Genomic DNA, 20741 nt, shown 5'->3' with positions numbered 1-20741 from the left:
TTTATGAAGATGAGAATCGGTCACCTCCCACCAACATTCCTGGAAGGTGGCATTCTTGAATCTTGCACCTCCTCTCTCTCCTCTTTTCATAGACCTTTTTCCTCCATCTGGTTCTCTCATCCCTTGGTTTTGTTTTCCTCTTTCCCTGCTGGCCAACCCAACCATCACCCAACCCATTTTCCTTCCTCTTTCCTTTCCTCTCTTTCCCTTTTCCTCCTTTCTCCTTCGGTTTTAAAGATAGTGTCTGATGCAGCGCGGCGGGGGGGATTGCACCCGGATTGGCTAGGCCAGCATTTCAAAGGCCAATCGGCTGTAGGAGAAGATGGAAAGAGTATTATGCTAATCCAGAGAGAGAGAGAGAGTGAGAGAGAGAGGGTCCCGCCCCTCTTCCCTGCCGTACTAGGGACCCGAGCAGCCTGGAGAAAAGTGAATGGCAAGGAAAGGTACAAAAGAGCGTTGAACTGGAACCAGTAGCTCCAGCGCCAGCGGAGAGCGCGCTTTCCTCCCTCCCCTGGGCAGAGATCCCCTCGCCTGAGTCCCTCTTGAGAGGCAAAGAATCCCCCCTCCTCTTCTTATTTCGTCAAGGGCTTTGGGAAGAGCAAATCGCAGCCCACCTTCTCTTCGGAGAGACCTTCTGCCCCTCCAGACTGGAAAGCCGAGAGCGGGCTCCCTTCAGCGGACCTTTGGGAGAAAGTTGACCGCGCAATCATGACTCGGGCGAAGGGTTTCTCCAGAGCAGTTGCCTTTGGCGCCTCAGTCTCTTTACTCTGCGCTGGGACGCTGGTTTGCCTGACCGAGGCCAAAGGGACGTATTACCGCCACCCTCTGCCTATCTCCTACGGCAACCGATACAACCTCTACACCTCGGGATCTAGCCCTCAACTCACTCCGGAGAAGCCCCTGGCGAGACATAAGTAAGGCATCTTCGTTTTGTTTGCGCGTTCTTCCCGGGTCTTTTGCAAATCCCTCGGGAATCAGGTATTAGGTTACACCTTCCCATAAAGGCTGCTTTGGTGTTTCTTACCCATTTTCTCCTTCTTTGCTTCTAGGTCGTTTAGTAGTCAGTTTCATTCAATTTCAATTTGTCCCAGAGGATTTTCCCCACCCTGACCCGGGTTCCCGTCATACCGCTGAGGTATACGAATTGGGGAGTGATTTTTCCACATTAAATGTAAGAGAAATAGGTGTGGAAAGAGGAATAGGTGTTTTCTACTCCCTTTGCGCTGAGTTTCTTCTGGGACTTACTTCTCTCCCCCGCTGCCCGCCTCCATACAGCTCCCCCTTGCCTCCCGTCCAAGAAGATCGTAGATCTGCAGAATTCCTATGGATTTTCGCGAACTGGAATGCTCCGCGAAAGGGCTGGAAGGACGGCTGGGTTTATGGAGAAGCCTGCATTTGGTTTGATTTTCGGTTGCTCCGAAGGGTAGTCAGTAAAACGTGGGCCGCTATTTCTGGACGGATTTAAGGCAAGACAACCCAGGAGATGCAGCACTGAGGGCGGGGGGATTCTCGCTCGCTCTGCAGGGTTTGGGGCTTGCACACCAAAGATCCAATCCATACTTTCCCCTCCGAAACACTCGGAACAGATCGGGATGCTGAGTCGGGACTCGGGAGGGAAGGAGGGAGGTGCGGGTGATTCCTTCCCCGGCCGGCCCTCTCCCACCCCGGGTACAGGGGGCTGTAAGGAATTTTCAGGGCTGCAAGGAATTTTCCCTCTGAATTCCTCGAGCTGAACGCGCCTCCTCGCTCGCTGGCTGCAAAAAGGCGGAGAGGCGAGGGCGTGCCCAAAGGAGGAGGAACCGCGGCACTTTCAGCTGGCGACGGAGATCACCTGCTTTGGCTCCCGGACAAAGTGGGGGGGGGGATGGGACTTCCAGGCCAGGTAGATAGATAGATGGTGGATGGCAGTGGTGTATTAACTATTAAGCAGACTAAGTACGTGCTTAGGGCACCAGGCCCAAAGGGGACACCACAAAGTTGAGAAAGAAAGAAAAACACCAATGAAGTTTTGTACAGTATGTACAAAGGATGGGGGCACCAAGATTTGTCAATGCTTGGGGTACCAGTGAGCTTTAATCTGCCACTGGTGGATGGCCATATAGAGAGCACGTGCCCTGATACTGCTTGGGGGTAATCAAGGCTGGCTACAGAAGGAACAATACATGGCAAAGAGAGAAATCCCCCAAATTAAGCATCATTCTAGATCAGGAGTCTGCAAACTTGGCAGCTTTAAGACTTGTGGACTTCGACCCGCCTCCCCCCTCACGACAGTGTACAGCTGGCTGCCTTCTGAAGCGAAAGGATTTATGGAAATTGCAAAGTAAAAAGGGGAATTGTGACAAGCAGCTCAGGCACCGGTGGCCTCCCGCATGCCTTTTTCCAGTGTTAGATCCCTTCTTTCTTGCAACAGCTGGAGAAAGTTTGTGTAGTACTCCAGAAATAGGGAAGGTAAGTTACACAGAGAAATATGGAGAAGAGGTGAACCAGTTTGTTTGATGATATAGCTGGGGTTTCAGACTGGCTCCCAAGAATCACTCAGCCAGTTCCTGCTAGTGGGTGCATGGGAGTGGAACTAGGGAGACTAAGCAATAGCATTTAGACTCATATACTGCTTTACATCGCTTTGCAGCCCTCTCTAAGTGGTTTACAATTTGGGTCCTCATTTTACCCATCTGAGTCAATCTTGAGCCTGGTTGAGATTTGAACTGCCAAATTGCAGGCAGCCGGCAGTACTGCACTCTAACCATTGTGCCACCATGACTAACTTGCTCTCTTTTATCTGTCCTGTTCCTATGCACCAAAATAACCTTCTGCAATAGGGGGGGATGAAAGAGACCAATTGGGCCTAAGTTAGCTAGTCTGCCTAGTTCTACTCCCATGCTTTAAGTATTGAACCCACTGTCAAGACGTGGGTGAGTAATTCTTGGGAACCATTCCCCTGCTTTAAGTATTATACCCCACTGACAGGAACTGAGAGATATTGGGGAGTCAGTCTGCAGCCCTAGCTTCTGGCCGTACCTCAGACTAACTGGTTTATGTGTCCCCCATATTTCTCTATGTGTAACTTGTCTTCCCTATTTCTAAGGATGCTGCAGGGAAACTTCAACCAAGACTGGAGAAATGAGTAAAAAGGACAGGCCATATTCCTGCAACTACTCAGGATCCTGCCACGGTGTTAGTGCTGTTATATTGCAATTCTGAGAAGTTTTATTTATTTAATTTATATATGCTGCCCAGAGTTGATTTGGATAGTGAGCATCTGTTTTGAACACTGGTCATTGCCTGGACTTTGCTTGGCAAGATTTTAGATGTGATTTGCCATCTTTCTAGGGCTAAGAGACAGTGACTGGCTGAAGGTTATTCACTTTTTAGCCTGGCACCTTAACCACTGCACCACACTGTCTCTATTAGTCCTTATTTCTGTTCAGTTGATACCATTGGATATTTATTTGCAATTTAGGTTACATTCCTATATCATCTTATTTACTAGGAGTCAGCCCCTTGAACTCAGTGAGACTTATTACTGCTGAGTAGAGTTTTGCATAGGCTTGCACTTTTCGTCTGTTCCAAAAATCCATTCTTTTTCTCAAATGTGAAGCATGTCATTATTTATAGTCTTCTTTTTTTTTCAAAACGGGAAGCAAAAGGCTTGCCCAGATTTCAGTGAAAGCCCAAGGGAGGGAGTAGATGGAAGAAGATAGAGGGTTTTTTTTAGCATAGTTTGAAGGGCTGCTGACAGGTGCATTCAACTGTGAATTGAAAATAGTTGTTTACATCAGGTGCATTTACTCCCTTTGCATTTTATATACCATCTTTGGAATGAGATTGAGCCACTTTTTCACAGCCGCCCCTCTATCCCTCTAAAGTGCTACATAGAAATTGCTTGAAAGAGGTAGGTGATTGTGGAGGTAATGGAGGTTGAAAGACAAGGGGACGTTGTCCAAAAATTGCATGAAGACAATTTTTATATGTGAATCTTTATTGATGAACTTAATTTTCAGTGATCCCATTTCTAAGGTTAGTGAATTCCAATAGAGTCCTTTGGTTGTGTAGGATTATAGTGAGATGAAAGATTCCAAACATTCCTAAATCTTGATTCAGCAGGTTTTATGTTTTTAATTTTAATGTAGCAGCATTATTTGTTCTACATTGTTATAGTTACATTATTATTATGGTCTATTCGTCCAACAAAATCCGTAATTTTTAGATTGGGCATTTTGCATTGATTTGGGTTCCAAGAACCTAGTATCATGTGTCTTCTTTTCTTTCTTCTCCTCCTCCTCCTTCCTCTTCCTCCTCCTTCCTTCTCCTCCCCCTCCTCTTCCTTCCCCTCTCTCTCCCCCTTTATTTGTTTGGCATACAAAGCCAGTTAATTTTAAATAACAATCTACCACCAGTATGAAGAATAAAAAAAGTGGGACACATTCTTGTGTTCCTGCAGAATAATCATAAACTGGCTGAAGTACAATTGGGGTCAACAATTCCACCCAGAAATGGCACTCCTGAGAGAGAGAGGCTGGGAAACTTTGATTCTCCTAAGAGGACACACAATAAAACTGAAAATTAAAGAATGGTGTGGAGCAGGTAGATAGAGCAGATTCTCCCCCTTTCCATAATACCGAGAACTAAGGGGTCATCCAATGACAGGAAATTCAGGACGGACAAAAGAAACAGTGTCACACGACCCATAATTAATTCATGGAATGTACTGCCAAAGAACATTATTGGACAAGTATTCCAACCTGTCTATTGGGCTAGAAAGTTCAAATCAGGTTGATTTAGTTCCAAATATGAGCTTTCTTAATGAAGAAAGGTTTCACCATGCATTAAATTGTGTGAACCATCTGCCCCCCCCCCCAATTTCATCCTCATAAACCAGCCACAAATGCATCTTCTGTTGGTTCAAAGGCCAGTTTTTACATCACATGCCAAGATATATCAAAAGTGGGCATAATTAAGGCCTATTTGGGGACAGAAGTTCAGAGGTTTTCAGGGGTCAAACACAGCCCCAAATGCAAAACAAACAAAATAAAGGTAGTCCTCGACTTATAACAATTCGTTTACTGACCATTCAAAATTATGATAGTGAAAAAAGTGACTTATGACCATTTTTCACACTTATGACAGTTGTAGCATCCCCATGGTCATGTGATGTACATTTGGATGCTTGACAACTGACTCACATTTATGATGGTTGCAGTGTCCTGGAATCGTGTGATCCCCTTTTGCGACCTTCTGACAAGCAAATTCAACGGGGAAACCTGATTCACTTGATAACATTTTACAACAAAAGTCATAAAATGGGGGAAAACTCAACACCAAAAATCTTGGGCTCAATTATCATCATAACTTGAGGACTGCTGTATTATCAGCTCTTCCCATGTTGTTTGATCTATAAAAAGGATGTTAGGGAAACTTGGAACATGTGAGCCATATCACACCCCTGTCATAAGCCAAGTGTCTTCTGAATTTAATGCATAACTCTTGCTACCAGTATGACAGTACCAAAGATGCTGTTTCAGGAGGCAACTGGACTTTCTTATTTTTTTTCTTTTGAAAATGTTTCACTTCTCACCCAAGAAGCTTCTTCAGCTCTGAGAGGATAGTGGGTAATGGGCCCCTCTAAAAAGATGCAAATGTCCAGATGTCTGCAAGGAATGTAAATCTTTCCATTCCCCACCATCCAGTCAGAGCTGAAGAAGCTTCTTGAATGAGAAGTGAAATGTCTTCAAAAGAAAAAAAACAAGAAAGTCCAGTTACCTTTGGGACAACCATGACCTGGATGACTCTCTATAGATTTTTAGCCATACAATTTGGGAGGAACACCCTTTAAATGGTGTGAGAAGAGGAATGGATTTCCAAAGGGAAAAAAATTGCAGACTACAGGAACCAGGAGCACTACTCACGTGACCCTGAGGACACAAATAAACTTCCAAGTGCTTCAAAGACTCTCTAAAAGGATGCAAATGACCAGCTGTCTGTAAGGAATATAAATCCTTCCATTATCCTGTCAGAGCTGATGAAGCATCTTGGATGAGAAACGAAATGTCTTTCAAAAAGAAAAAAGAAATTCCAGTTGCCTCCTGAAAAAAGCACCCTTGGGACAACGATGACCTGGATGACTGACAATCTCTACAAGTATGACAGTACACTTCATTATGGAGGAAGGAATTGCAGGGAACTGTTTCTTAGCACAACTCAGAGTGCATGAGGCTGAATAGAAAGCACAGATTTTTAATGAAACACAAAATAGCATATCCTATGCAGATGCTAGTAAGAGCATCTGGAATGTGTGTTTCCTATGCTCTTGAGAGATCCACTGGATGAAAATTGAAGGCTGCGTCCTCCTGCTGAGTTATGGGGCATTTCCAAAAAAAAAAAAAAAAACAGACTAAAGCAGAGAAAGAAAAGACAGGCAACATGTGTCAACTGGTGGGCTCATTTGGAATTTTAAGAATATTACTGGGATGGTGACACACTGCTTTTTATTAGATTTATAATCTATTTTCCCTCTGGAGCTGGAAGTAGTTTGGAATCCCCATTCATGTTATGTTCTTCGAGATAGGCTGGACTGAGAGAGAACAACTGGTTCTTCGTGGGCAAGAGTGACACAGATTGAGTGAAATCAAACCAGGTGGAGTCAGGTGGGGTATGGAACTTGGCAGGTGCCACAGGAGAGGCCCGCAGGCATGTTGCAGCCTGCTCTTGCTTCTGACACAAATAAGGTTAAAACCTCTGATATTTCAAGCATTTGCTTTCATCTAAAGATTCTCGGGCCTGGGCTGAGAGAAGTGGTGGTTGAAGTAAACTAATAGAACAGTTTTGAAAGCTTTTAAGAAGGAATCAAATGCAGAGCCTCACAAGCCTCTTCTTCAGGATCTCAAGCAGTGGTGGGTTCCTACCGGTTTGGACCGGTTCGGCCGAACCAGTAGTGGTTTGGCAGCCTGGGTTGCTGGAACTGGCAGTGACCCAGGCCTGCCATGCCCCCGAACAGGTTCTCCTGGCGGTGGTGGCGCTATCTTGTTTTTTGCTTCTGCGCATGCGCAGAACAAACTTTATTGTGTTGCGCATGTGCACACATTGCACAACCATGAGTGAACCGGCAGTAGTGGCTGTTGGAACCCAGCCCTGATCTGAAGGATTAATAATTATTGTGCATTATGCAAGACTCTATATTGTCATGCATGTATTCCAGTCTAAGTATTTCAGCTCAACCTGGTTTGCACCTACATGAAATCTACCAAGCTTCTTGCAAACATTTGCCTAATCATTTTGTTTAATCAGGTTTCTTTTCTTTTTTTTAGGTCATGCCAAATGCTACTGATGAGTTACACAGGGGGTATTTTTTCAGTCCATGAAAAGGACATTGTATGTGCTTTTCGTAGCCAAACTTCTTGTAGGAGAGTTTAAAAATATTATTTCTTAAATAAAAGCCATTCTTTAAAAGAGCTGGTCATTCAACCATTCATCCTTTGGCTGTCCCCTTCATTGCCAGGGGAATTCTCTGGCCTTGGCATAGAAGACTTTAGAAACATATCAGAACAATCCCCAAAGGTTTGCTTTTTCCCAACTTGCTCCAGCTCAATATTTGGGAATTTCCTCACAGATAAAAGACAAGATTTGAGGGTTTCTTGTCCCTAAAGGCAATAAATGAAAGGAACAGCAGAGGCTGGTTATAACTGTTCCATATTCTGCACAAGTTTTATAGTGGCATCTGGTTAGCTACTATGAAAAACAGGATGAGAAACATATGTTTTTTTATAGATGCAACGGAGATTAACATTTGCAGTTTTCTAAGTCATCTGCTGACCTTTTATGAGATTATTTGGCCTTTAGAATTAATATTAACATAAATAGGCATGTTACTTGGGGGGGGATATAAAGTTTGAGGATAGTGAACACACACACACAATGCATGAAAGTAAGCACTGACCCAATCGTCATTCTTGCTTATAGGTAGTCCTCAACGTATGACTATAATTGAGCCTGGCAATTAGAGTCGTAAGTTGTGATGGTTGTAAAGCAAATGATTACATAACCAGACCTGATTTTTATTACCTTTTTTTGCAGTGGCCATTCCACAAATGATGTGGTTATAAAGTGAACGCAGTTGCAGAATGGATGCTGCAGACGTTAAACTCTTGGTTGGCTATGGGGCTGAAATAAATGTCGGTTTCTGGCAAAAACACCTTAAATCATGATCATGTGACTGCAGGACATTGCAAATGAATATAAATGCAGGCTGGCGGCGGAATTCCCCAAATGTGGTCACATGACCAGGGGGAGGGCTGATGTCATAACTTCAGAACTGAATCATAAGTACCTTTTGAGAGTCCGTTGTAACTTTGAGCTGTTGATGAGCAGCCGGTCATAAACCGAGAACTACCTGTACTGAACATTGCTATGTATCTTCTTTCTCCTTGATAGACAGAAGGTGAGTTCTGCAGCATGTTTTACTACATCCATTCAAAGTAATGCAGCTGCTTAACTCATACCAAAAAGGCAAAGGATCTATTTAGGTACAGGGATGTAGGACACAGGTCCATTCATTCTCTCTCCTCTCCCTTCCGTCTCCTCTCTTCATAGCTGCTGTTTCGGCTGAAAGTGCTTGGATTAACACACAAAAAGAAAGGGCCAGGCGCCATGTCTACAGTGTGAGAATCTGCTATTCTTTCTCCTGGGAGAATATGTAAACACAGAGAGAGATTTCAGTGCTTGGGCTGATTGTTTGGATGGATGAATAGAATAACTGACTGATAATCTGGAGGGAATTTTAGGCTCCCAACGTCCAGAGGGTGGAAATTAAGCATCCCGGAGACCTACCGCATGGCAGAATTAAAGGGAAGCTGGCTGTATTTGCAGAACATGCTTCACCAGGTCTGTTAAAGGCTGAGCGGCTCCATTTGCATAATGAGTGAAGCTTGGTTAGTTTTACGTTTACTCTGTTGTTTTGCGGCTTAGCACACTGTGTAAACTCAATCCGTTTTGTTTGTTTATAGGTCAGCGGATTCTGCAAAACCAGAAATTTGATTAATTCAGTAGCCAGACTAAGCGGGTTGTGTTAACGCGGGCAATCCATCAGGCTGATTCAGGGAAATATCCAATATGTATTATGCATGGATACACTGAAATAGGCAACTGTACATCTCCGACTGCCGATGGGAACTCATCTTACAATTTGGAATGTTTCCAATTCATTCAAAATTAATGCAGCAAAGGGAACTCTTCAGAATAAAACCTCTGTTTTGCCTGAATAGTGTAGGCCATTCCATGGAAGCCCAAATCAGCCAGCTGAATAAATTCTTTGCCTGAATAAAATACAAAACAATCTCTCTTCCCCAGGAGCCATCTGGATTGGCAATTTTACCTTGCCATGTTCAAGGGCAGCAGGTCTGACTGTCTGTTTGACTGCCTGCCTGCCTGCCTGCCTGCCTGCCTGTCTGTCTGACTTGGGTGCTGCCTAGAATAAAAAACTAAACAAAAAAGTCTATTATTAATCACATACCACATTTATTTATTTGTTTGTTAAATTTGAGACTTCCTATGCAACCATGGATGGCTTAACCTTTTGTTTACAATATACTAAAGTACTGCCCGGAAGAGCAAAATATCAACCATAAACCTCCCAGAATTGAAATAACTGAAATAATGATCACCTTGTCCCCAAGTCCTAGAAGTACAATTAGGTCCTTAATGATTTCCTAAAAGCCATCATGATTGGATTCATACATATCAGAAGTGGGTTGCGCCCGGTTCTGCCCAGATCAGGTGAACTGGTAGTGGCGGCGGCGAGAGGCTTCGCCCACCCGCCCGGACGCTTCTGCACATGCGCAGAAGCATCGTGCGCACAAGTGAACTGGTAGTTTAAAAAATGGAAACCTACCACTGATACAGATCTCTGGGGGAAATCATTCCAGGAGGCAGGATCTGCAGGAATACATGTAGACAGACTTCCTGGTCCTGTGAGATCACATTGTACGATTGACCGGGCCTAGTATGTGTCCACCTTACTGGATCACAAAACTAGTAGTTGTGGGGCTGTCCAAAAGAGGGACTAGTCAGGATGCTCAGGGGCAGTGGCTAGGAGACTGCCTATCCTGTCTCATCACCTGCTTAGAGATGCTCCCATCCCACTAATTCTCCAGTATTCTGTCTCTTTCTCTTTCTAATGGCAAACTCAGGGTAGTTGAGTTGAATAGAACCTCTGAGAAACGAAGGGCATGAAGAATCTCAGAAGAATCAGAACAACCTATCCCAAATGTTTTAGAAATTCCGAGGGAGTAAGATCTTGGCCAAAAAAATCCCAATGAGTGTCGATTGGATAAAAAATGAGGGGAGAAAATATACAGGATGGAACAATGAAATAGAACAGAATATCATCGAAAAGTACAAGGAAAACCCCAAAACTCTGAACAGAAATTCTTCTACTGGAAATGAGGATACATAGCAGCTCTTCGTTGCATCTCTTCCTCCCTTGTTACATTCCTGTCTTTAAGTCACCATCACCAGTGTACCTATTCTCATATTCATATCAGTGGTGGGTTCCTACCGGTTCAGCTGAATAGGTAGTAACTCGGCCGCCCACGCATCTGAACCGGTTCTATCGAGCACAGAAGCAATTTTTCATCTAATGTGCATGAGTGCGTAGCGCACATCAAGTGCACGCTCGAAGTGCATCCCTGAGCAAAGCAGCAGTAAAAGAAACCCACCCCTGATTCATATAATAGTGATAGTATCGTATAGTAGTTTCATAGTAGTGATTACATTAGAAAATTGGAAAATCATCTCAGAAATACCATATTGTACTATTTTTATATGATTACCACGAAAACCCCATGGAGGTGTCCATAAAATCACCAGGGGTTAAACCTAATTCAAGGAAATTATTACTTCTTTCAGAGATGGAGCCAAATTTAAGTGTTAAAGAATACAGAATAACGTATTTGAAAGGGACCTCCTTGGAGGTCTTCTAGTCCATAACCTGCTGAAGCAGGAGAACCTCTACCAGATTTCTCCAACCTTTTTGGCTTTGCGGATCAGTGGTGGGGGAGGAGATGGTTCTGCACGAGCAACAGGCAAGCATGTGAGCAGCTCCATTTGCACTGGTAGCAGGCGTGTCCACCACTTGTACAAATGGAGCGCAGGGGCACGTGCTCACCCACTGTTTGCATATGTGGGCATGCATGTGCATGGTTTCCTGCCACTTCTAAAGGCCCTGAAATGGGGCGCGGCCTGGGGATTGGGTACCCCTGCTCTGTACCATTCAGGATAAATGGTTGTCCAATCTCTTCCCCCACAACTGTGGGAGGCAAGCTGATCCTCTTAAATCTTCAACTTTGAGCCTGTTATGACCCAAAGAGCTCAACAAGTAATCTTCAAGCCCCATAGTTGATTTTTCATTGTGATGTATTTTGTTTTCAATTCAGGGAATTCAGTTTTTGATGATGATACTATAATGTGTGCCTTAGTGCATCATGTCAAAGGTCTAAGCACTTTGTAATGTCAGAGAGATGTTCAAAAAGTTTGGGGTGTTTAAATTCACTTTTTTATTATTTTTTATTTTTGTATTAAGTGATTTTCATTATTACCAAATTGCAAACAGATGGCATTCCACTTGCAAATTAATGCAGCCATATTTCAGAATTCCAGCTAGTGCTGCAGTGGATTTTGGAGAAGACGTTATCTGCCAAATTCTCAATGTTCATTGTTCAAAGTATCAGTTTCAGATGTGATATATATCAGCTTTGATAACTATATTATTTACATTGCTATTTAACTGACCTCAGATACAATATCTGTAACATCTTCCTTTATTTCTTGTTGCATAAAAGAACATCTTGTTGCCTTTCACAACAACTTTAAGCAAGTCTCCCAGTAATCCAGGCATACGCCTTACCAGTGATTCTGGCAACACGTGATCGGGCTAAAAGTCACTGTTTTGGAAATGCTGGGCCCTCATTCACTTTCTCCAGGAAGTGCTTGGTATTCCTTGCTTCAGTTCACCAGCAAGACGTTATTCATTGTGTTGTATGCCTAGCCATTTGCATTTTGTCTAGAAAGGCAGAATTAGGCTTGGCTTGGCTGTTGTAATCAGACTTTGGGAGGGGTGTTCTGGGATGCCAGACCTTAGCACTGAGTTGTCTGATGGAGAAACTTGCTTTTTCAGTCACCTATCTTCTGACTCTCCTGCTGCTACTACTCCCCCACCTTCCTCCGCCCTCCTGCGTTCTCCCTCCTCCTTTTCAAATGCACATTTCATCCCTTTTTTAAAAAAAATCATTGTGGTTTTGTAGTGGACATTTATGGTCCCCATTACCCTTAATCTGATTTACCTTCCCTTTTCCGCCACATATTCTGTATATTTTATATCTTCAGTCCAAGATTCCTGATCTGGATCCATCAGTTTTAGGGCTATGCAACTGTAAGGATTCCTACAGCTTTCCTTAAAGATAGGCATTCTTTATCAATTAAATGATTTAATGGTAACCTACTCTCACTCTCTTATGGTTGCGGAGGCTACTATAGACCAAGTATTCACACTGACCCCAAACAGCAAGTCAACCATAATCAACTGCAAGTAGAGCAATGAATTTCTTCTTCTGTGATTTGGTGACCCTTCTTCACCATTTCCAGAAGCCTTCAAATAAAGGAGAAAAGGGCTGTTTTATCTTCTAGGTATACAGTCCTCTCAAAGCTGCTATTGGTTTCTCATGAACAGTTCCAGCTATAAACACTTCCAGATGTAGGGTGGGCCTTTGCTCAGTCCTCCAAGGAACTGGAATAGTTGCTTTTCAATTTATTTATAAATGATCAGAAGATAGAGTTGAGCAATGAGATATCCAAATTTTGAGATCGAATAAATCATTCAGGGTGGGAAAAAGCAAAAGAGATGTATGAGGGGGGAAAGGCAAGTGCAGTTCAGTATAGATGGGAGCAAAAGGAAATGATAAAAAAAATTCATCATAAAAAATATCACAGATGGGAGCGGAGAATCAGTTAAAATATGGGAGCAACTATGAAAAGGTGAATGCTATGCCGGCTTTTATTAGGAACTAGACTGAAAGCAGTCAATACTGTAAATACTTTACACAAATCAATAATGAATTTAGATCTGGACTAACAACAGTTGCTAGAAAGGAATATCTAAAACAAACAGGAGGAATGGAGCAACTCCTACTGTGTTTTCTGCTTTGTTTCTTCTCATCTTCAGCCCATCTCTATGAGAAATTCATAACAAACTGTGGAAGAACTTGATGCCTGGTTGAATGTTGAAAATAATTATTTTAAGATATGGTAACAGCCAACAAATAGCTTTAGAATGGAGTTAAATAAATTCATAGTTATTAAGACTATCCATACTGTGATTGCTCTGTGTGTATTTATAGGATCAGAGGCAATATGATTTGAGGTAGCAACTGATGGGAAATAATAAGGATGTTGTAAGTTATTCTCAATTCCACTCATCTGTGCAGTTTGTTAAAAAGAAAAAAAACAGTGCTTTTAACATGCAGTGCCAAAAAAGAAGGAAAGCTCAAAGATAACAGAATCAAAATGAACATGATAGCAGTAGCATTTAGACTTATATACTGCTTCTTAGTGCTTTACAGCCCTCTCTAAGCGGTTTACCAAGTCAGCATATTGCCCCCAACAATCTGAGTCCTCATTTTACCGGAAGGATGGAAGGTTGAGTCAACCTTGAGCCGCTCAGAATCGAACTCCTGGTGTGAGCAGTAAGTTAGCCTGCAGTACAGTAAGTACTGTGTTCTAACCATTACACACCATGGCTCTGTGATAATATTAAAGTATAGTAGGTAGGAAGGTAGGTAGGTAAATAAATAATATCCATGAAAAAAATCAGTTTTTTAAACAGCTCATTAATAATAGATCATGGAGAGGGGAACTGGTCTTTCTTTCCCCCTAAAAGAAACTGTGCTTGAGGAACACAACTTTATAACTTCAAAATACTGTATAAACATATTATAAATTCCAAGATCTTAATGTCAAGTATGGGTCTTTTCATCATGGTAAAGCAGTCTAATTAGCTATAATCCACATACAATAAATCCAGAGCACTCAGTGCAATAATAGCTCCCACATTTTTGAATATAAATCAACATTGCATCAACATATTTAAATCTTATTTCTTTTGCCAGCACTATAAGTTTATAAATTTTAAACCAAAAAGGAATAATTTTGGAAAAGGCCCAGAACACATGTGTCAATATCTGGTCCACGATTGTACTGAGATTGATTTCTAGCCCTTACTAAACATTCTCTGAAGAATCCAAATCATTCAATGTGGGATTTGTTGTTGAATTGCAGAGGTACATCTTAAAGCAACATATAGAAATTTTAAACTCCTAACCCACTTTAAAAAAAAAAGGGAGATTCCAATTTTTATTTCTGTTTTTCTTGCAACTCACTAATATCTGTCTTTATAAAACTGCTCACTTGTCTGTTAAAAATAAATTGTAGGCTTGGAATCATCCAAAAACTCTTAGTGATAATAATATTTGAGAGGTTTCATATGCTTCTTATATGCCTGGTCCAAATTATGCAATATTAACTGAATATATTTCCATTCAGCAGATTTCAACAATCTGAACATCCCTGCAACATCAGAAATGTTTTAAAATACTGATTAACCATATAACTGATATAAACTATTTACTCTATTTTTGTTCCATGAACTCAACATAGAAAGAAAACAAAATCAGTTACTATACCAGAAATTCTGAAACTGAAATTGTCTCAAAGAGTCGGTTTTCAATATCCAAATATGTCTTGCAGATTTTAATGCCAGAAAAACAACTGGTATGGGCAAAAAACAGGACTAGCTTTTACTCAAATTTCAAGGCAATAAAATCGTACTGGCTTTTTCTGGATTTTCACCAGTTAGCGCCAAGATGGTATATCTAAATACATTTATACTTTGAGGGAACGGAATGCCTCGGAGTTCAATTTGTGATGGATGCATTACTCGGAACCTGACAGTTAGTTTATTCCTTTGCACTTGATGGACAGGAAAATGCCACAACCATTGCTGAAACAAGGGCATGCATAGCAGATGATATCCTGGCATGTGCTAGATGTGAGGAATATAAGGAAAGCCTAACTCAGAAGAATGTTCAGGTTCATTTATTAAAAGAAAAGAAAAGACTTAGAATGCCAATAAAGAGGAGAGGGGGGATAGTATTTCAAAGCTAACACACAATAGGGATAATGTAAATTTTAGTGTAAGTTTCGGAATTTGAGCAAACTCCTGGAGACAATGGAGGACAAGAGAGCCTAGCTTGTTCATGGAGTTGCAAAGAGTCGGACATGACTTAGCGACTGAACAACAACAACAACAACAACAACAACAACAACAACAAAAGTTTCAATAGCCTTTTGTTTGTATGTAGTGGATAAAATGGGGAGATTCAGAGGAAAAGGATAACAAAGGGGATGTATTTGCTTCAGGGGTGGGTTGCTGCTGGTTCTCTTTGCACATGCTTTGCGGTTCGCTTCACATACATGCATGGGCAACTGGGGAATCAGTTCAGGGTCATGGCTAGCCTGCCATCCCTACTGGTTTGGTGATCCAGTCACAAGTGCCACTACCGGTTCCGGTAGCAACCCACCTCTGATTTGCTTCCTTTGGGGAAACCACTTTGATGTAGTGCAGAAGTGGACATGCGCAGAAGCATATGGGCGAGTGGGCAGAGACTCCCACAGCTACCACTACCAGTGTACCCCAAACTGGACCGAACCAGGTGCAACCCACCTCTGGTGTAGTGGTGAAATCAGAAGGCTGAGTTCTTGTCCCACTGTAGACATGAAGCCAGCTGGCTGACCTTGGGCGAACCACTGTTTCTCAGTCCTAGGAAGGAATAATGGCAAACCATTTCTGAAAAAACTTGTAAGAAAAAACCTGCAGCAACTTCCCCAGTCAGTTTCCAGGAGTCAAAAAGGCTGCAGGACACACACACAGTGGAAAGTGCCCTTCCATTCCTAAAAAAGTTTTGCATTCTATTCCTTACAGTCACTTTAAATACATCAAAAAATAGATATGTACATTGCAGATTTTTTCCATCAATCTCAACTCTTGACTTCACAAGAAACTATGTAACTTCATAGATACATCCATGCTACTTCTTGGCAATAGTATAGAAATGGTTTGCCTTTTTCAGGAATGTTGTTCAACTTTTCACATTCTATGGCAGGGGTCACCAACCTTGGCAACTTTAAGCCCGGAGGATGTCAACTCCCAGAATTCCCCAGCCAGCTTCTGGGAGTTGAAGTTCTCCAGGCTTAAAGTTGCCAAGATTGGAGACCCCTGTTCTATGGTCACAGTATTCCCTGGAGTTTTCTCATCTGAGTATTAACCGGACCAGATCTCTCCTAGCTTCTAAACTCAGACAAAGTCAGACAAAGACTGCCATCTTTAAGATACATTAAGGCTAATAGCTATGTTAATCTAAGTCTGGCAGCCTTTGATTCACAGTGGAGTAACTATTCTGAACCTTTTAGCATGTTAAAGTATGCAGAAGACTCAGTGCTTGCAAATAAACCATACCTCACTCTTGTTCACATTGTTCACATTACAGTTATTTGAATAGGGCTGTAATAAATGACTTTGTGTGCCTATGTGATGACAATCAGAAAGAGATTGTAAAAGCAGGATTGGTCCAAAGAGTCTTTCAGTTGTAGTTGTTACTCCTGGGAATTAATGTATATAGGCATCAGTTGGTTTTCATTATTTATTATTGTTGCATTTATTGATCTTGTGTTGCAAAGTGACAGAGGTCTTAAGATATAGAAGAACTGTACGTAAATTAATTTTGAAAATTATCCATCAATTTATGTATTTTTAGAATAGGTGTGTAGAGGTTTTTCTGCTGTGGGTGCAACATTGTTGGGGAAAAGGGTGGGATAGACAATCTAGTCACCAAGTAGCTTACAGAATGGAGTTCAGTGGTGGGATTCAAATTTTTTACTACTGATTCTGTGGCCATGGCTTGGTGGGGTGTGGCAGGGGAAGGATACTGTAAAATCTCTATTCCGTCCCCACTCCAAGGGAAGGTTACTGCAAAATCCCTGTTCCCTCCCAATTAGCTGGGACTCAGGAAGCAGGAAATAAATGGGGGTGGGCACCCAGAGTGGATATTTACCGGTTCTCTGAACTACTCAAAATTTCTGCTACTGGTTCTCCAGAACTGGTCAGAACCTGCTGAATACTACCTCTGGTGGAGTTGCTAAAATGCAGCTTTAGAAGAGAAATGCCTTTTACATACTGACATCTGTTAGGCTGTCATTGCTGAAAAAGCTCCAATTGAAATTATCCCTGTAATAGTTGTGTTACTGATTTAGCTTTATGTATGATTCCCATACCTCAAAGTGTTAACTACTTATTTGGTTTCAACTTCTGACCAACTCTGAGTACTTTTTTCCTACATAGATTTTGCTATGAAAAAAATGGCAGTCATCTAAAAAGTATCTGAATATTGGGGTGTAGAATTTGAACTTTAACTTTTTACTGGGTCACCCTGACAGCACTTAACTAACTAGTGTTTGTACTTTCATAGTTGAGGCCCTCCAAATCAGATCGTCTTTGTCTGAAACTTTCTGGTTGGTGGTCTCAGCTATTTAATTATTCCCTGCTAATGAAAAACCAAAAGGAGAACCCTTTAGCTGTTTGCCCAACTGGACACTGCAAAGTCTGGCCTGGAGGTTTGAGAGGGGCTGGGAGATCAAATCTGGTTGTCAGATGTTTAACCAAATCTGACTTTGCTTCTCATGCAGGACCTATTGTGCATATGTGGTGCAGAGGAATGTCACGTGCACTCTTCAAGATGGAGTGGAGAGCTATGTGAAAGCTGAGTATCACAAGTGCAGCTGGGGACCCAAGTGTCCTGGAAAAGTCGTGTGAGTATAGCCAGGGATAAAGGTGTAGAGATCGCTCAACATTCTTTGACCTGAGAAAAGTCACTCCTGAATATTGATTTTATCACAGATAGTACCAAAAGTCCTGATTATCCCTTATTTTATCTTCTTATTAGTTTTCTGAGCAAGTGTGGTTAAGCTGGCTAAGTTGAAAAATGAGGGTGAGGGTGTCTTCAATCCACCCTTACTCTGTGGAACACTACTTCTACATTCGTGTTGGAAGCACTTACCAAGACACTTTTGGGTTGAAAAATACGGTAAATAGAAATTCTTCTATGGCACAATTGACTACATTGATTACATTGATTGACTACATGCCATTGATCATGCACAAAGCTTCTAAAATTTCTAATAAATTCTATTATTTCTAGGCTCTTGATTAGTCACTTATGTAGCAGGTAGTCAAATGTCTTCTTGCAATCAATCTAAACTACACTCAAATTGGTCTTCCAGTTTTCCCAAATCACCTTGTCAATTGCAGGTAGTCTGCAATTGACAAGGTGATTTGGGACAACTGCAATAGGGACTGAAAATTCCTTTGTAAGTTGGTGAAGTCATAAATCAAGTAATGATGTGATGAGATCTGATTTTATAACCAATTTACCATGGTCATTAAGTAAATCACCGTAGCAAATCTGGCTTCCCCAATTGACTTTGCTTGTTGGGAGCCAACTGGGAAGATTGCAAATCATGATTATGTAACTGGAAGATGCTGCAACCATCATAAATATGAGCTGATTGCCAAATGCCTGAATTGCGATCACATGATCACAGGGTTTGTGTGACGGTTGTAACTTTGAGGACAATTAATAAATCACTTCTTTCCAAGGCCATTATAACCTCAAATTGTTGTTAAATAAACAATTATAAATCAATGATGTTCCTATTCTATTTGGGCGCTTTCCTTTCTTCTCAGATGGAAAGAGTTTGTTTTTAACTAGATGCTGTTGGACTGCATCAGCTATCACACCACATTGCAATTTGAAAATTGTTGGTAAGCAGGTAATTAGCTTGTAGTTGCCTGATTCTGTCCCTTTTGTTGGATCACTCATTGTCAGATACATTTTGTCAGATGTTAAACAATCTTCAATTTCATCTCCTTGCAGTTGTTAAACTGCTTTGCAATCAGCCGGTGACTGCTTAGACCAGTGGTTCCCAACATGGGGTCCACGCCCACAGGGGGGGCAATCTGATTTTTAATGGGGGCAATTTGAACCTTGTTTAAACCAAGTTAATGGCCTTTTAGGCTTTCTCCATGTGAGTAGAGTAGAATAGAGTAGAGTCACTTTTTGAGTAAAATAAGAATTATATTGACGGGGAGGGGAGCATCAGGATTTTAGAGATGCTTAGGTGGGGCATGGCCAAAAAAGGTTGGGAACCACTGGGTTAGACCATTACAGAATTCTGGGAACTGAAGTCCACATATCATAAAGTTGCCAAGTTTAAAAATTACACCACTAGACATTTCCAAAAGAAAAACTATACAATCCAGATAACCAGTAAGCCTCACCAGAAATAAGAAAACTTTTAAATATAGTTAGATAAACCAGTTTTAGGTTTTTCTTTCTTCCTCCCAGCCAATCCTAAGTCTCATAAATTTAATTCCAACTCCCGTTTTCTTCTAAATCTTTTCCTCCTCACTCAAAATTCTTAGCATCTTTCAAGTCGACTTGTAATTTTCATGAAGTAACTTCAGTAAATATATCTTATATTTCCTATTAAAAGGTTAGTCCATAATGTCTTTTTCAATTTTTAAACGATCCCAACTGCATTTGTAAATTGAATATTTACATCTACTTCTTATAAATTCACTTCTTATGAATTCACCTCAGTTATCTCTGGAAGGGTTTGTTCACTAGAGGTGTTTGTTCCAATAGAGTTCAAGCACTTCACAGGCCTAGAGATCAAACAATTCCTTTAAAGTAACCAACATGTGCACTAGTAATTGATCTTAAAGTCTTGTTTGTAAACAAGATACAGTATATTTTTCACACACAAGAAGCCCTTTCTAATTCACTTCAGAACCTTTCTTTAAATCAATTTCACAAAGGTTTCCAGAAACCACTCTGGAATCATCTCTTTGCTATATATTACAAGAAGTTACAAAAAATATCTTAAAAAGCTACAAAGATGTGATATTCTTTCTTTTTAAATATATTGAAGAGAATCCCATCCAGTGACCAGGAGTCCTGTGATTCTGAAAGTTTTTCCAGTCTTAAACAAACAACGAGAAAGGTAAAACTCCCAAATGATTAAAAAGATGAGGCTTGGTCAAACCAAATCCTGAAAGGCTGCATTTATGGCTCAAAGCATGATGAAACCTTTGACTTCCAATTGTTTGCAAGTGGCTGTAAAAACAATGGTTTTTGCAGTCTGCTGACAAAAATCAGCTGTCCAAAGGACATGTGGGCAATATCCAGTTCTCTCTTCCAGAGAGAATTTTGGTATATCCAGCTGCTGGGGTGAAATCAACTTTTTGCAAATGTAAGTGCACGTGCCACCTCCGCGCATGCGCAGGACCTTCTGCGCATGCGCACAGCATCAAAAACTGAATGTGATGACATCCGGGTGGGTGGGCGGAACCTTCTGCCACCACCACTACCAGTTCACCTGAACCGGATAGAACTGGCTGAATTGCACCACTGTCAGCTGCCAAATTTGACCTTAATGCTCCTGCAAAAAAAATGTGGGGATTTGTTCTCATTGCCTCACCAGATACTGTCTCTAAGAATAATGGGATTTTCTGATGGAAAACCATTTAATAGAGAGAAACAGATAAGACTTTCTCCATATATGAATGTGATGCTTACGTTAGG

At 41.5% G+C, this 20741-nt stretch overlaps 1 protein-coding gene across 1 annotated transcript in view; it reads left to right on the top strand.

Moving 5' to 3' along the window:
- Positions 1-708: 708 nt before the first annotated feature.
- The window catches only part of EMILIN3 (elastin microfibril interfacer 3), a 37576-nt gene continuing 17543 nt past the window's right edge, over positions 709-20741 (top strand). The window contains exons 1-2 of the mRNA XM_032217450.1: positions 709-914; positions 17785-17907. Of these exons, the coding sequence (XP_032073341.1) occupies positions 709-914; positions 17785-17907 (329 nt within the window). The remainder of the gene's footprint in view (positions 915-17784; positions 17908-20741) is intronic.

This window comes from Thamnophis elegans, chromosome 5, assembly GCF_009769535.1.
Source record: "Thamnophis elegans isolate rThaEle1 chromosome 5, rThaEle1.pri, whole genome shotgun sequence".
Taxonomy (NCBI): Eukaryota; Metazoa; Chordata; class Lepidosauria; order Squamata; family Colubridae; genus Thamnophis; species Thamnophis elegans.
This window is presented reverse-complemented; position numbering and strand designations above follow the sequence as displayed.